We start from the raw sequence: 17907 nt of genomic DNA on the forward strand, positions 1-17907 counted from the left end.
CTATACACCAAATCTATAATTCACGAGCTAGTTCATTCAATGTTGAGATCTTGCCCCTTCCTTGTTAACATATGAAACAGCAACTGAATTGTCCATACAAAGTCTAACATGGGAGTCTCTAATATTCATTGTCCATACAAAGTCTAACATGGGAGTCTCTAATATTCTCTCCCAACCCTTTTAGAGTATAAAAACCAGCCAAAAGCTCTAAATAGTTAATGTGTAACTCTACAAATATTCTTGTCCCATAACCCACTAATTGCTTCACCTGAATCTTCATTAACTCTACCCCATCCAAACTTGGAACTATCACTTTTGAAAAGAAATTTTGGAGAGTTTCTAGTTAATGATTTAAAAGATTTACACACATTCAGGGACCACCAGTTTAGTAATGTCCTACTCTGATGAGAAATAGTCATATGGGCTTCAAAATTACCTCGATTAAGTTTTAAAGCCAAGTCTTTTTCAATTTCTAGGGTCTTATAATAATTAAAGTCTAGCATATTCTACCCCTGGTTCAGAGGCTACAAACATGCCTACAAGCTGTGCCACCTGTTTTATTGTCACTTCATTCTGATTCAAACCATATCACAGAAATCTTTAATAGATTGTGCTTTGTCTGGTGTAAGTCTAACAGTCATTGTAACCGAATCTAATAAAAATCCCCAAAAGACAACATTCTGGCTTGCATAAAACTGAGATTTGTCTGGATGAGTGGTAAATTCAAGACTATCCAAGGACTTAACAGTGTCTCTTAAATTAACTTCACACTCATTTTTTGTATTGCCCAATAACATAACATCATCTATGTAATGACCAAATTTCCTAAGTTCAGAAAAAAACAGGCTTCATGATTTTAGTAAAAATACGTGGAGCACTTGCTAGTCCCATTGGTAAACAGGTAAACTGATATGTTTTACTTTCCCACTTGAACCTAAGATATTGTCTACAACATTCATGAATTTTCACAGAATAATAAGCATCTTTGATATCAAGTGAACTAAACCAACAATTTGGTTCAATTAAAGATAATGCGGACCTTAAGGTCTCCATCTTGAAATGATTATTGTCAACAAATATAAACTCATTTAAAAATTTTTAAATTCAGAATTATTCTAAAAGACCCATCTTTCTTGGGACGCAGAAACATATTTGAATAAAAAGAATTCTCACATAAATTCTGATTCACATGAACCCTTTCCACAATTTTCTTCTTCAAAAACTTTTCTACTTCTCTGTGAGCTGCTTCATATTCAATTTCAGAAAATTTTAGGGAATTTGGTACATGAAATTGAAAAGGTTCATATTTGAATTCTATCTTATAACCTTTAACTACATCAAGAATCCAACTATCATGATTCAATCTACACCAATTGTGTAAAAAAAATTTGATTTTGCCTGCAGTAAAATTTTCAGGTGTGTTCTTCAATACAAATTGATCTACATTTGTACAAATATTAGACATACTAACATCATGTGTAACTACTGATTTGACTCCCACTTCTTTTTCTTGTTGAAACTGAACTGTTTGGCCAAAAAATTGTTCTTTCCAGCCCCATGCCTTGGCTTCTTCCCGTAGCTATGGGAGAGTTTGGGGATCCTGTATTTCCCACCATAATCTTTGTTCGATATCTTTTGCGCAAGTTTCTTTGCCTCTAGGACATTCTTCACTTGACTGCCCAAGTCGTCTCCAAATAAATTTTCTGATGAGCTCTCTGCGGAACATAAACTAACAAAATGTTTGTTTTTCTCAGGCTGGATAATTTGTTCCCGCCTCTTGTAAGACAAGTTATGTTGTTTGTATATGTTGTTCAACGTCCCTCTCGAGAATTTTTCACTCATATGGAGACGCCACCACTTGCCGGTGGAGAGCTGCAAATTTTGTCCTATACTCGGCACTTACGGCATTTGAGCAGTGAGGGATCTTTTTCGTGCCAGCACCTACTGCGACAAGGGACCTCGGTTTATACGGACTCATCCGAAGGACCGATCTCCACATCCCACAGTGGGATTCGAACCCGCGACGTAAGGATCAACTCCTTACGCCGCGACTCTAGAGCAGACGCTCTAACCACTGCGCCACGCGGGCGACAAGACAAGTTATGGAAAACACATTTCTGAAACTTCAAGATGTCACCACACAGCTGTTTTGCCTTCTTCACATCAACCAACCCTTTTTTCGAGTTGCAATTAATGAGCATATCAAACAGTCTCAATGTCGGAATCATTGCTTTTCCTATAAGATTCTGGGTAGTCTGTAATTTAATGTCACTTGTTCTGTTTTTGGATGACATGTTTTCCCATATGACTTTGCTTTTGGTGCAGAAACATTGTTAATGTTTTTTGGCCTATCATACTTGTTGGAGATTTCTTTAATTTTCTCTGAGTTAGTTTTCGTCAGGAACGTTTTCGCCATTATCTTTGCCAGTTTAGAACTTAACGGCTCGCTTGTCTTGTCTTCATCACCGAAAAATTCTGACAGTTCATTAAGAGCAGAGACTTCATCATCATCTGATAAACCATGAATACTATCGTCTCCCTCAGTAAGGGAATTGAGTGCGTCATCGGCAGGCATCCGATTTATCTGAATTCTCTTCATCAGATTCATCATCGCTAAGTTCGTGAGAAGGCCGATTACAAACTTTAGACAGTTTTGTTTTCTTGCGAGGTGGCGAACTACTCTTGTTCAGTCCGCGTTTCCTCGAAAAGTCCGGACTTGTATCCACTGAGGACCGATCAGATTTCAAAGCAATAAGTTTTTTTTGAACTAATGACATAGTTTTTTGACATATCTGCAAAGTTACGCATAAACATGTCAAACATACCATTCACAGAATTATTACTCTGCATGGCAACTGTTGTCGAATTCGACTTCGATTGCATCGTGTGATCATTACGAACAGCATCCTCGTCAACTTGATCTACGAAGTCCACCAGCCCATTAGCCATGACGATAAAGAAAGAATACAGTGAAAATCTGATTCTTATTAAATGCTAAGACCACACCACACATAGGCGTCGGAAGGGGGGAGGGGGGGGGGGGTAGGGGGGCTTAGCCTCCCCCCCCCCCACTTTTTTTTGCAAAGATAGACATAACATAGGCATTGAAAATTGGGGCTTATCTTTTTTCGTTGGTTTAGCCCCCCCCCCCCCCACTTTCAATTAGCCACCCCACTTTCAATTTGCTTCCGACGCCTATGCCACATGGCATGAAAAAGCAAATGGCGCAAGGGGCTAACAGTCCCTGCATCAGTGACGTCACTGAACAAGTACTGCACATCGTGATCAACACGTGTGTGAAACAAAATGTGCAACGCTATAATATTCCCACATGGGAAAAAGCGCAAAAGAACACGTGTTCTGAATAGCGATATTGCTAAAATCCACCTGTTACAAAACCAGTGAAAAATTTAATTGATAAAATCCGAAAAGAAGGGCCTAACATAACTCGCGTCTGAACTATGAAAAGACACAAACTTCTATGATTACGTGGCCTTGAACTTCATCTCATTTGAGACTAAGGCTCTCAATGGGGAAAAACTTTATTGTGATTGACATATTCGTTTGAAATTCATAGCCATACTTCATAGAATGTTTTGCTCATTGGTTTCAGAAAACAATGACCATAACCCTTAGATTTTTTTGAACTACTCTTAAAGAACACCAGAAAGAGATGATAAGTTTCGATTGAAAAATCTGTACTTATATAGCTCCTTAAAAGCATGTGCATGATGTTTATAATAAAAGGTATCATCCGCCAAATGCTAGCGTTCCAAGGTATTAAATGAATCTGGAAGAGAATGAACGTATCAGGTTTCATGAATTATTTATCTTTAAAGTTTTGCAGTTAACATCAATGCAAACTTTTACATGTATTCTATGGTAATTACAACCTTCCTGTATGTACTGTATTTCATTTTAAAATAAAGCTGCCCAGTTTTTATTTCTTTTGGGGGTACAAAATCTCCATTACTAAAAAAAAGAAAACTTAGATTGACACTCAGATGTATTTATTTATTTTTTTCTACAAAGATTTGGTGTGTAATTTATTTTTTACTTGTGATAATGAAGTTTTAAGTAGTTTGAAGTAGATAAATGCCAAGCTTAAGACTCTTGAAAGTTTAGAATCATTTAAGGAGCTTAACTTTTCTGGAAGAAATGCTGAGAATGTATGATTTTTTTCTTATAGAGAACCACCAAATAAAGAGCCTTCACAGACTTCAAGATTAAAGTGTGTACATGTCCGACGGAGGCATTCGGTAGTGAATAGTTTCAAAAGTGTATACTGGGACTTAACATTCAACGGGGCTGTGGTAGAGTCTATACAAGATGAAGACTTCTTAAACAGGTCGAGGAATCTACCATATATGGATATTGTTGTCATTGCGCACAGAGGTACTTACAGCGAGCAATCGTCCAATCCAATGAATGAGCCGAAAAGCATGATGGTCTACTACATGATTATGTTTTACTACAAGCACGTGGGTCAGGCAAATTTAGGACGCGATTTCAAATGACTGCGGGAAAGTCAACTAATAATTATTTTTAATGTTTTTGTGAAAAACACGAAGAATAGGTTCTAATTAAGATTTTCCATGCTCACATTCACAAACAAAGTCAATTTTCCGTGTTAAATAGTACGTTGAAATACCGCTCACAAAGTCTTCACAAGTAAATAAGAACCCAGATTTTATAACTTGACATTCGTAAATTTGCCATGCTACTGGTGTTATTCGTTGTTACTTTGTTATTTGTTTACTAGAAATTAAAAGTTAATGCAGTTATAAAAAACGTAAGTCTATTGCTGTACGGTATTTTAATTCTCATGTACATTGATCATAGATCGTGTATTGAGTAGCATATATATCGATGTTGTATACGTAGTAAACAATGACAATACGTGAGTACACCTGAGTCGATTTGTTTTGGACCAAGGAATAGTCACGTGAAATTCATACTGACTGATAGTACAGCACGGGAAAAACTGCCAGGCTATTGTCAACAAATGGACTTATACAATGGAGTGGAGAAAATCCAAATTTTACTGTTGTAAAACATTTGTATGTAAATGTGAGCATGGAACTAGTAGATAATGATGTGCATATTATATTAAGTGTGTAAAATGCTTGGAAAATGCATTATGTCTCTTCGAGAGCGATTTCAAAAACTGGCCTTTTCGAAACGTACATGTAGTATTTTTTGTAGTAACCCATAATGCAACTCATTTAGCTGATTGGTCAGTTTGCCACTCACGTTGGGTGCCTCATTTACCATGTAAATTTATTCTGACGTCAAAGAAAATAGTTTCCTCAGCCTGTTAAAGCATCAAAATGTACAATGATCTGTCTGAACCAAAAAAAGAACTGACTTTCTAATAAAAAAAAACCCATTCAAATATGACGCTAGGATTGGCTCAAAGACATGCTTGTATTACCCAAAGTGTGAAACAAGTCTAAACAAACTAAAAAGAAAACAAAATCCAGCATTGAGGCTTAATTGTGTTCAGTCTTGTAGATATATTAGGGGGAAATGAAAAGGGGGAAAAGGGGAAAAATCTAAAGTCTCACAACTGATTTAGGAAACAACCCTCAAGGTTTGTCATGAGACCTTTACAGTTGAAGCCTGCAGTCTCAAGAAATTGCAGTCAGATTTTAAATTCTTCCCAAATTGTTTTTTTCTTCATAACTTCTGATAAATTTATATACCTGTAATTATATCTAAAATTCTCCTCTTGAACAGTGTGCATGTAAGACTTGTGAAATTTTAACATTTCACCTTGTAAGTACATTGTATTGCAAAGAATTATCAACTACATGTACATGATTTTTTTCTCAGGTAGAAATGCATTTCTGTATACGTAAGTATCACGAAAACACATATATTTATTATAAGGTTATTGTCACCCGCTTTCGCGAAAGCTAGGGGACATTAAATCTCATTCGTCTGTCAGTCTGTCTCAAAAACTTTAACCTTGGTTATAACTTTTGAATGAGAAGAGATAGGTAAGTTTGATCTACTTTTCAAAAAATTTAACATTACTTTAAATTGGTCATAAAATTTGAATGAGAAAAGATGGGGCTTTCATATTATACATGTATATTACCTGAGACAAGACCTATTTAAATATAATATGACTTTTGACCCTCTTATCTTGACCTTGAAGTTTGAAATACTTTTCAAAAATTTTATTTTTGCTTATAACTTTTGATAGGGAAAAAAATAGGGCTTTCATTTTTGACATGTGCATCACCTGTGACAAGATGTTTCCGAGCATGCTATGATTTTTTACCCTTGACCTTCATGTTTGACCTAATTTTCAAAATAATTAACTTTGGTGATTACTTTTGATTGAAATATGATACGACGTTCATATTTGACAAGTGCATTACCTGTGGCAAAATGTTTACGATGTTCTATAATATTTGACCTGTAACCTTGACCTTATTTTCAAACATTTTATCAGTGTTGCTTACTTTTGAAAGAGCGAAGATAGGGCATTCTTATTTGACACGTGACAAGCATTTCCAAATGTTCTATGATTTTTAACCCCATAACCTTGACGTTAATTTTCTAAAATTTTAACATTGCTGATAAATTTCCATTGAGAGTAGATATGGCATTTAAATCTGACATGTGCATTATCTGTTTCAAGACCTTTCCGATTGTAAACTCTGGTTTTTGACCTCGTGACCCTGACTTTAAAATTTAATCCTCAGTCTTTTTTTTCAATTAATTTAACATTTGTAATACCTTTTGAATGGGAGAAGATATGGCTTTCATATTATGTATTATGATATTTGACTTCATGACTTTGATCTTGAAGTTTGAAATATTTTTGAGAAGCTATAATCTTTGCCATAATTGTTATTAATTCAATGATTTATGTCTTTTTTATATGAAGACAAGGCACACAAACAAGAAAGTTACATTATGCCATAAATAATGGCATCCCATCCACTAAGACACCGAAAGCGAGGGACCACAATTCTTTGAATTTGCTTGTTTCCCATTGCAAGTAATAAAAAAAATAATACATAAGGGACACATTATATCAATCTTTATTATTCATTTCACTTGTATACATGTAGGTGTGGGTAATGTACAGTCTAGGGTTAATTTAAAAGCTGTATTAATCAGTCGGTTGAATTTCAATTTTGATAAATATGTAAATTGTTATAAGATATTCAATAGGGCTGGGTGCATCAATAGACATACTGTTGATTCTCAAATCCAGACCTACCTGTATTTATGTATTGTCCATATATCTTGATACTTTACAACTTATACGTTTTTTTCCAGTGTAGAAGAAAAGGCCATGGTGGTGGTGATACTTTATCACTAAGCATGATTTGTTTGCTGATTTGAAATTCACAGCTACATTGTTTTTTCGTGTTCTATTTGTTTTTGTGGTGTCGTTCATCTACAGTATCTATCTTTCATCGAACTTTAACATGCAGCATTTGAAGAACACCTGCCACTATTTTTGTCAAAATAAGTGTGATCAGGACATTTGATCGCTGTGGCGTTCCCGCTGTCACATCTATAGTATGCATCGCATGGTCTCGTTATGAACTGGTAACTGCCATCTGGTCTTCCGGTACAGTCCGGAAGTAGTCCTACTCCCTGTAGATCAGATGCCGGTATAGCAAACCTTTGTGTGCATGAACCATTGTAAGGGTAGGTTTGTTCAAACCATACTGGGTCAAATGAACACTGACCTTCTTCCACTAACCTATTTTGATAGCATCGAATAAATGCTTTTTGTGAGAAGGAGGAAGGGTGTTTAAATAGACCATTAGGTAGACGCAAACAAGCTTTTGGGTGATCATAAGAGCAGTGCCCGCCATTTCGGTAAAGGTATGAAATGTACCAGTAGTTACCTGAAAAAAAAATGATTTGGTAAATATAGTCAAATAATTTATATTAATCTTCACAATTTAACTGTATTTGATTTACTCAATAAATTTTGGAGTAGAGGAACCTTTAGATTAGATGGCTTTTGAAATAATGTACCTTCACAACTGCAGACTTTAGACCTAATAGACATGCTATATATCAATCTCTACCCAGAGTTATCGTTCCTGCTTCGCTCCACTAACTGTTGTTGTAGCGTAGCGTAATACGCCCTCTGGTGAGAGCTTGGCTATATATAGTATTAGCATTCCTGATAATCGGAATTAATCAACTTACCTGACTTCAATATCTCATGTTTTGTTACAATTTTTGTATGACATTGGTCCAAACAGCAATGTGTGTATGGATTTAGGGTCAGAAGAAACTTTCCTCAATAATGTATAATGTTTTCCAAGAATTTGTGATTGAAGTATTTACTTTAAGAAGTTTCCTCACGAAAAATCGAGGTACATTACTAGTCATTGGTGCAAGGTTCCGGAGGATGGTATTTCCTCTATAATCTTATCAAAAATATTATAACATTTTGGTTCATATACTTTTGCAGACATTTTGAAATGTTTAGAAATCAGAAAATAATTATACCTACAAATATTTTTGGTTAATTACGATGAGTTAAAAAAAAAAAAACAACAGATATTCGAGGAACCTTAAAAAAATAGATTTAGCTCTCTCTGTAATATATATTAGGAGATGACTCCTGCTAGATCCGCAGATATAAATCCCTAAGGATAGGACAGTCTGTGCAATCTGTGAATTTCAACAAAGTACTAATTCGTCCGAACAAAATATATAATTCATCCAAATGAATTTATTTGTTTGAACGAATTTCTTATTCGTCCAAATAAATATGTTCGTCCAAACAAATATCTAGTTTGTCCGAACAAATTTCTAATTTGTCTAGAACAAATATAAAATTCGTCCGAACAAATATCTAATATCTATTTTTCAAATATCTATTTGTCCGAACGATTTCTAGGTCATCTATTGCCGTCCCTTTTTTTGTCTCTCGTCGTTCGTCGTGCGTTAATACTTGAACAACTTCGTCTTTGAAACCGCTGAACCAATTACAACCAATTTTGGCATATAGCATCTATGGGTAAAGGGGAACACAAAATGTGAATTTCCTGGTTCCTGCCTACCTAGTGTCTGAGGGTGGAACTAAATCTATCAAAATTCATACAATCTTTAAAAATCTTTACTCCTTGACATCAAGAAGTCAGACTGTTGGCAGGATTGTAACAGGTCGAAGCCACTAAATTTTCTGATGTCCGCATATATTTGCAATGTTAAATCAGCTATCCGTTTACTTTGTCGAATGACCAATCAGCTGAATGAGTTGCAATGCATTATGGGCTACTACAAATTTTAGTACGAACAGTGTATTGAAAAAATGAATAGCAATTAATTTTGATTTTCATTTGGAAACTCATTTTCCATTCTTTTTCGATAATTATGAAATAGATATTGAAATGGTGTATGATCTTTCATATCTATGCTCACATGTACAAAATTTGGTTTATCAAGCCTTATATGAACTTGTTTAAATATGGCGTAAAATATTGTTCAAAGAGACGTGCATTTGTGTGTAGAACAAGCAATGAGTGTGTTTCTCACGTGGTTCTAGAGAGCAAAGAAGAAAACATAAATTGAAAGAATGCGACTTGATGTTTTTTAATGGTAATTTACAAAATGTTTAGAATATAAAGCCTTTTTCTTGGTAATAGTATTATGAACATATATATGCCAATGCCCTTTTTAACAAATGATACTCATTTGCGACTAAAAATGCAATTTTTTGATTTTCATAAGAGTATCAGGCGTGAAGAAATAATGGAAAAAAATCTTAATGCTTTTTGTTGACAAACAACAAAAAAACGTATTTTTCTGTCTTTGAGTGCATTTGTGCATCTACATATATCTATTCATGTATGTCGAAAACAAGATCTTGTATCTAAGATATTTTTCTTAGATCTAAACGTGTGCAATATTTGTTTTACTACTCATTATCTTCAAAATGTAATGCATACATCAACGAATTAAGACGGTATTTGACACAACCATTAATCATCTAAAACAACTCCAATATCCAGTGTGAGTATGAAACATTGTCTATGGTATACAATCTTTTAATTTCAGCCGAATGAAGTGAAAAAGAATTAATACATTTTTTCTGATGACCAACTAAATATTTTATGCACTATAAGGACGAAAACCACATGTAGCTGATAAATCGTAAACACGTAGTAGACCGTCATGCTTTGCGACTCGTTCATTAAATTGGAGAATGGGTTTTACGAAAATATCTTCACGTGATGAAAAATGCCTTCCATAAAAGGAAAGGTATTTTACCCAACCTGTGTAATAAGCATTATAAGTATTGAGAACTCTACTAAAATTGAAAAATTCATGGCCCAAGGGTCAGAGGTTCTGGTGCTAGGGCGGGCTATATAGATCATACAGTGAAAGGTCCTTATTTCTTTGAAAATCCCCTCTATTCCTAGGTATTAATCAAACTAATAGCACCGTTATGATGTGCAAGGGTGCCTCTTCCAAAATTGTGAATTTCATGGCCCCTGGGTCAGGGGTTCTGGTGTTAGGGCGGGGTTCTATAAATTATATAATGAAAATGTATTAAATTTTTGAAAATCTTCTCTGCTCTTGGGTACTAGTATTTGGCAGACATACTAAACATATGGTTATAATGAGCAAGGGTGTCTCTTCTAAAGTTGCGAAATTCATGACCCCAGGGTCAGGGGTTCTGGTAAAAAGGGGGGGGGGCTTAATTGATTATATAGTGAAAAGTGAAAATTGGACAAAAGGCCCAGGGGCCTTAACAGTTACCTGAGTATAATGTGATATTGTAAAGATTCCATAGATTGACTTTAAAATAAAAGAAAACAAATAGATGAAGATTAAAAATTTTGTTGCCCAAATGCAAAAGAAATATGATGATCAGGATCAACGAAATAATTAATCAAGTACTAAGTAACAACTCATTTTGTTGTTCTACTTTCCCCCGTTTATCACTATCACCATGCATATTAAACAAAACAATAGTGCTTCAGAGCTATTAATAACCCCACATTATTACCTCTCACGTTGGCCTCTCTTTGTCTTTAAAGAACATTTATAAGATATGTTATTATTGTCTCATTTTTATTTGTGTATTATTTGCAATTCTAGCTGATATTTTAAACTCTGAAAATACTTTTTGTATCAGACAATAACAAATCCTGTATAATTTTCTTATTCTATTAATCTTTCAAATACATTATTTACAGTGTTTAATTATCATAGATGAAAACCAAAGAGGAATAATTTTTCTCCGTAAAATACAAATTAATAGAGTCCTGGCCTGCACCAAAAAAACTTGACCAAGTGGTCCAGAAAAAATCTGACAAAATACCCTTGCTTTTTACAAGTTTTACTCTGTTTGCCTCCTAGATGCCCAGGAGCAGAGAAGATTTTCAGAAAAATAATGCACTTTTGCTATAGATTCAAAACAGTTTTAGTGTTAGGGTGAGGGATATTAAATTATGGCCCCAGGTGTCTACACACAAGTAGACTACTAGGTAATCAAGGCATTGTGTTTATTGTTTTTTGATGTTTTATGGTGTTCTTAGGTTGCAAAATGGAATACTTTGCATACATGTTCTGATACATTTTTGTTTTGTTTGAGTAAATATGACACAGGCTTAAAATTGTCATAGTAATTCTGGAAAACTCATGCTTAATGGAAACTCAAACCCCTTGCATCTCAAAGATGCGTAATTGCATATTTAAACAAGCTAGTTCAGAGAATTTGTGTCCCCCGCTTAGGGAATAAAGAAGAGCATGCGCAGTTCGGTCGGACCCCCCCCCCCCCCGGATTTGTAGAATTATTAAATGTATACATGTATATTGAAGGAAATAGAAAATGCCAATATGGATATAAAGATTTGAATGCTTATTCTTTAATATGTGTATAGAAGATTCTTTTTATATAGAATATTTATCACACTGTAATAATCATTTTATGAGTTTGTACACGCCAGACGTCATAACTTTTTCATTTCACATGTTGAATACTATCATTCAGGTCGCCCGCGTGGCGCAGTGGTTAGAGCGTTCGCTCTAGAGTCGCGGCGTAATGAGTCGATCCTTACGTTGCGGGTTCGAATCCCACTGTGGGACGTGGAGACCGGTCCTTTGGATGAGACTGTATAAACCGAGATCCCGTGTCACAGTAGGTGTTGGCACGAAAAAGATCCCTCACTGCTCAATGGCCGTAAGTGCCGAGTATAGGACAAAATTTGCAGCTCTCCACCGGCAAGTGGTGGCGTCTCCATATGAGTGAATAATTCTCAAGACGGACGTTAAACAACATACAAACAAACAAAAAACTATCATTTAGTAAATCAAAAAAAAAAAAAAAAATCGTCTGGAATTTGAACCCGGTACCTCCCGCTTGCTAAGCAAGAATCATACCCCTAGACCACATAGGCACTTAATTATACGGCAAATTAAATGCAAACATTAGATCACATATAATATTTTTATTCACGTTCGATATTGTCAAATTTTACACAATACATGGTGTCTATTTTAGCCTTTACTAAACAGTTCTAATAGATGTAATTAGAGTGTAAAGTCCGCCGACAACCTGCGTTATACGTAATAACTCTCCACATGCTCCTGTGCTAAAAATAGTGCCAAGCGACTTTAATACAATAAATAAAAAAAAGGGGCGGGACACCTTGAGAGGGGCGAGAGAGGCCACAAGGAGTTATGGTATAAAATTTCATTGCAAAACCTCAAAAGCTTCTTGAGATATCGCCCGAAAATGAAAGTGTTACACACGGAGTGTATGAATTTACGACCTTGAACTTTGCCCTTTTGACCTCAAAATCAATAGGGGTCTTTCTTAGGCCACAGGGAGTTGTTATGTAAAATTTCATTGCAAAAGCTCAAAAGATTCTCGAGATATCGCGCAGAAACGAAAGTGTTAAAACAGACAGAATTTATGACCTTGACCTTTGACCTTTTGACCTCAAAAAACCTCTTCTTTAGGCGATAGGGAGTTGCTATGCAAAATTTCATTGCGAAAGCTCAAAGGGTTCTTGAGATATCGTGCGGAAACGAGAGTGTTACAGACGGACATAAATACAGACGGACGGAAGGACGGACAGACAGACCCAAATTAATTTCCCCCACTTTCAATGAAAGCAGGGGACAAAAAGTTACTTACAGTAATATTTAATTTCCGTGCGTGATCCACAATTTACTTCAGTAAAATTCTCACATTGTTTTGTTCTCTCTGAAAACTGTAACGGTGGGGGACATTCTGCAATTCTCGGTGGAAAACATCCATTAAACTTTTTCGACCTATATGGATTACAATACAATTGGCAATATTCGGGAAGAGAAGAATTACCAAATTTACAAACACCGACATCGGAGTGGAACACTGTCCCATTAGGGCACCTGACAACAGTTATATTACCACTGTCACATCTATAGTAGGCATCACAAACATGACCTATTCTAATGTAATCTCCAAAATTCATTACTGAACTGTCACCAATAAATCGATAAATGCCATCAACTTTTTTTTCGCACGACGGTAAAAGACCTCCATTATGCTCCGATTTAGGTACCTCTAACCGACTTGTGCATTTTCCCTTATAGGGTAATTCCTCAGTGTCACAAGATCCCACACCCAGCAGGCGTTCTTTGAGACATATCATATACGAGTTCCATGTTGTGCCTATCATGCCATCTAGTTTTCCTACACATGATGGAGAAAAGCATTGCCCTCTGGTTTTTTCCATCCGATATGAGCCTTTAATGTATAGAAAAAGTACGTTTAGCACAGAAATTTGTTATAGATTATCTAAACATGGATCTTTTTCTTTAGAACCACTTGTTTTAATTACACTGCATATTCCACAACAGAGCGTACGATACACATACAATATATATATAAAATTTTATTATTTTTTGGCATTTGAAATGATGTAAATTGAATTACTTTAAATGCATCTTACATTTGTCTTTAATTTCCTGTCTTGCACCACAGCAGACGTCAGTAAAATTTTCACACTGAAGAGTTCTCTCAGAGAAGAGATCTGGGTATGTACATTCCATCATGTGTTGTTCCATATTGCTTGGGACAGGTGAGTACGTCATAGAACAATTATAGTACAACTGACACTCACCCAGATGTGGAAAGATGAGAGAAGGGTAAGCCTTGCAAATCTCATTCACAACAATTTCTGAAAAATAAAAATGATTGGTTGTATAGTGTAAATACTCCAGGAAGGATCATTTCGAGAGCACTTGGCAGAGGCCTGTAAGAAACGTATTACCTACTTCTTCTTATAGAACATTATCAATATCAGCTCTGGGCTGTGACTTTGAGATCGCGATAAAATACTTTCATGTTTGTCGAGATAATAAATGAAAATCAAAATTTTAGGTCACCTAATGTTTTACTTAAACAAAGGCATTTAATACATATCAAATCAAGAACTTTCTGGCTTTCGCACTAAGGTCTTATCTAGAGCAGTCTGCTAGAACTCGTCTATCATGTAAGAATTTATAAACCAACTGAATTGCTCCTTTTTTTATCCAACCTAACAGAAACAAAATATTTAATTTTTGTTTGTAATACAAACGCTCACCATCAAGCAAAGTAAAAATACCAAATACTAGATGAGACATTTCCTAAAGGATTTAAAAAAAATCACCCTTTTAAATTAAACACACACACACACACACACACACACACACACACACACACACAAATCATGCTATCATTCTTGGTTAATTGCATTGGATTCAACTTTTATCAGTGTTAAAGAATTACAGAAATGGATACTCACATTACTTACAATTTTTTATAGTTGGAAATGGAATTTATTTCACGTGTGGGTTTAGCATTATATATATATATTCATGATTGCGAATGAAAATATTAAAAACAAGAGGCGGGCTAATTGCAAAGGCCTTGAAGGTCACCTGAGTTATAACAGAACAATTTAGAGGATCCATGGAGTATAAAATAAAGTGATAGATGAAGCTCTTTTGCCTGTTGATACAATCACAAATGGTACATATTCTTAAATTTCTATCAATATTATTCCATCTACCTGTTTCAATTGGCAAATGATGATTACATGCTTTGTATGTGTAACTCTTAAATCTTTTGGTAAATTCAGCAAATATTTTTCGAAACCAAAGTTTGTTTTAAAAATTCTATAATTAAAACACTTGGGTAAACTATCAACAATGCTTCTCCATTCTTTTTTAAATTGATTTTTTATGGTTTCTTTAATAATTAACTTAAGCCAGTTAAAGCTATGAAATGTTTGACTTATCCCCATGTAGACTATCAACAAACTATTAGTGATTCTGTAGTATTCTAACCCCATATTGTACCGTAACCTCTCATATTGGCCTCTCTTGGTCTTTGAAGATCATTAGAGAAAATAAGGTATTTTTGTCTCATTTTTATTTATCTATTATTTACAAGTCTACCTGATCATTAAAAATATGAAAGTACCTTTTGTATAATACCAAAAAATTGCTTAATTTTCTTATTCTATTAACCTTTCAAATACATTATTTACAGTGATTAATTATCAAAAGTGAATGGCAAAGGAGAATAACTTCTCTAAGTAGAATACAAAATAATAGAGCCCTGGACAGGACCAGAACACTTGACCAAATGGCCCAGATGTTCAAAAATCTTGTAAAAATACCCTTGCATATTAAAACTTTTTCGTTTGCCTTCTATATGCCAAGGAGCAGAGAAGATTTTCAAAGAAATAATGCATTTTCACTACAGATTCAACACAGCCCTACCCTGTCACCAAAACTCATGACCAAGGGTCATGAAATTCATCACAAATTACAAAGTACCCTCATTATCATATCTATCCACTTAGTTGAAGGTTTTCATAGAATTAACACATTTTCAATATATTATCAATAGAGCCCCCCCCCCCCCTTCCCCTCCGAAAAACACAAGAACCCCTGACCCTGGGACCACAAGTTTTAAAAATTCTGTCAGAAGTATCCTGTTTCATCATAACTATGCACTTTGCGCAACACTAAGGGGCAGGCAGGATTATTTAACAGATTTAATGCATTTTCACTATATAATCAATAGAACCCCACCCTTACACCAGAACGACTGACCCAGGGGCCATGAAACTCTCAATTCTAGAAGAAGCACTCTTCCTCATCATAACTTTACACTTTGTTTATTTTGCTTTATAACAAGGAGCAGAAAAGAATATTTCAAAGAATTTATGCTTTTTCACCATATAATCATAAACCAATAGAGCCCCCATCCTTTCACCAGAACCTACAACCTGGGGCCATGAATTTCACAATTTTGGAAGAGACATCCTTGCTTATCATAACCATACACTTATTTAGTTTGTTTGAATAATACTCAGGGACAGAGAAGAAGATTTTCAAATACGTAATGTATATTTACTATATTATCAATAGAGCCCCGCCATAATACTAGAACCCCTGACCCAGGGGGGCCATGAAATTCACAATTTTGGAAGAGGCACCCTTGCTGATCATAACTACCGGTATTTACTTAGTTAGTTTGTTTAATGCCAAGGAGCAGAGAAGAAGATTTTCACAGAAATAATGCATTTTCACTATATGATCTATATAGCCCCACCCTAGCTCCAGAACCCCTGACCTGATAACCAACTTTTATTCGCGTGCGAGAATATCCGCGAGTTTCACAACCTTCTTTAATGTCGGAATTAAGTAAGTATATTGTCAGCTGCAGCAACATCATTCACATAGATTAAAAACAAAAATGGAACTAAAACTGAGCCCGTGGGGACACCAGCATGTATGGGTTAAGGTGCTGATACCAAAATAATAAATAACACTCTTTGATATCTACATTCTAGATGTTTCTTTAACCATTTATTCAAATAACCATTAATCCCATATGTTTTAAGCTTAAATAAGATACCTTTATGCCAAACACGATCAAATTCGGCTTAATACATGTACTTACGAACTGAAATAAGAGAACATAGTCATAGGGTATCTTACCTGGATGGGTTGTCAAAGAAGGGAGCAATCTAGTCAAGATTTGGAGAGCCTTCTGTTCGTCTGATGCATTTTGATGTGGTTGATGATCCTGAAGTAAGAAACCCTCTACAGAAAAACAGATGAGAAACAACTTCAAGACCAAACTCAATGTTTTAAGAGAATTATGCATGACCGTGTCCTTACGTTCAAGAAATATTTCGAAATAAAAACATTAAAGCGATTCTCAAAGCTGCGTCATTTTATCTGAAAGGTGCGGCGGTTTCCTAAGTACCTGCACGCTTCTAAGCTATTAATATTGTAAACGTGTTTCATAACACAGCCTACTATTATAATTAATATCTTACTCCATAAAGATATGAGTAAGAAATTTAATTACATAAAAAAAGATCGGCATGATTATGTCATTCATACTTGAAGAAATTGTGCAATTTGTTTAATTTTCACTAAACTTTTTTTCATAATAACTTTACTAAAACAAAAGAGTGGATTGAAAAGTAGCTTATTCTTCATAAGTACAAAATGTATATCCAAAAGTCCTGATATACATATATATACATACATACATACATACATATATATATATATATATATATATATATATATATATATATATATATATATATATATATATATATATATATATATATATATATATATCGTTACTTCTTTATCATTCATGGATTGGGACGCCCAATGACCTTGTATGACATACTACCTTGTCTTTCGGTGACTGGAACGTGGAAAGTGGGAATACACTATTTTTACTGCCTTGCATCATATATTTAGCAGGAATAATTCACATATGTATTATTTCCAATCTTCAATCAGAAAGTACACGTATCCAAAAATCAAAATTAATGCCCTTAATTAACGTATAAAAGAATGCAGTGTTAAGCAAAAATCGTGACAATATCTTAAGAT

At 34.9% G+C, this 17907-nt stretch overlaps 1 protein-coding gene and 1 pseudogene across 1 annotated transcript; both read right to left on the reverse strand.

Annotated features, from left to right (window-relative positions):
* Positions 1-1305: 1305 nt before the first annotated feature.
* LOC133188004 (uncharacterized) lies at positions 1306-2777 on the reverse strand (annotated as a pseudogene).
* A 4265-nt stretch (positions 2778-7042) lies between these two features.
* On the reverse strand, positions 7043-17182 carry LOC133187419 (uncharacterized). Its single transcript, XM_061322784.1, has 4 exons — positions 16987-17182; positions 13941-14168; positions 13142-13735; positions 7043-7880 (listed from the first exon to the last, which is right to left on the reverse strand). The coding sequence occupies exons 1-4, from the start codon at positions 17153-17155 to the stop codon at positions 7447-7449; spliced, it is 1425 nt and encodes a 474-aa protein (XP_061178768.1). The 5' UTR covers positions 17156-17182; the 3' UTR covers positions 7043-7446.
* Between the last annotated feature and the right edge of the window lie 725 nt (positions 17183-17907).

Source organism: Saccostrea echinata, unplaced genomic scaffold (assembly GCF_033153115.1).
Source record: "Saccostrea echinata isolate AGI-Se365-2 ecotype Australia unplaced genomic scaffold, CSIRO_AGI_Sech_v1 ptg000015l, whole genome shotgun sequence".
Classification (NCBI taxonomy): domain Eukaryota; kingdom Metazoa; phylum Mollusca; class Bivalvia; order Ostreida; family Ostreidae; genus Saccostrea; species Saccostrea echinata.

Excerpts from the sequence above, each read along its gene's own strand:
- LOC133187419 (XM_061322784.1), bottom strand. The coding sequence starts at position 17,155 with ATGCATAATTCTCTTAAAACATTGAGTTTGGTCTTGAAGTTGTTTCTC. Across the intron at positions 14,169-16,986 it reads TTCTTTGACAACCCATCCAG|AAATTGTTGTGAATGAGATT; the intron begins GTAAGATACCCT and ends TTTATTTTTCAG. Across the intron at positions 13,736-13,940 it reads ACAGGAAATTAAAGACAAAT|GCTCATATCGGATGGAAAAA; the intron begins GTAAGATGCATT and ends TATACATTAAAG.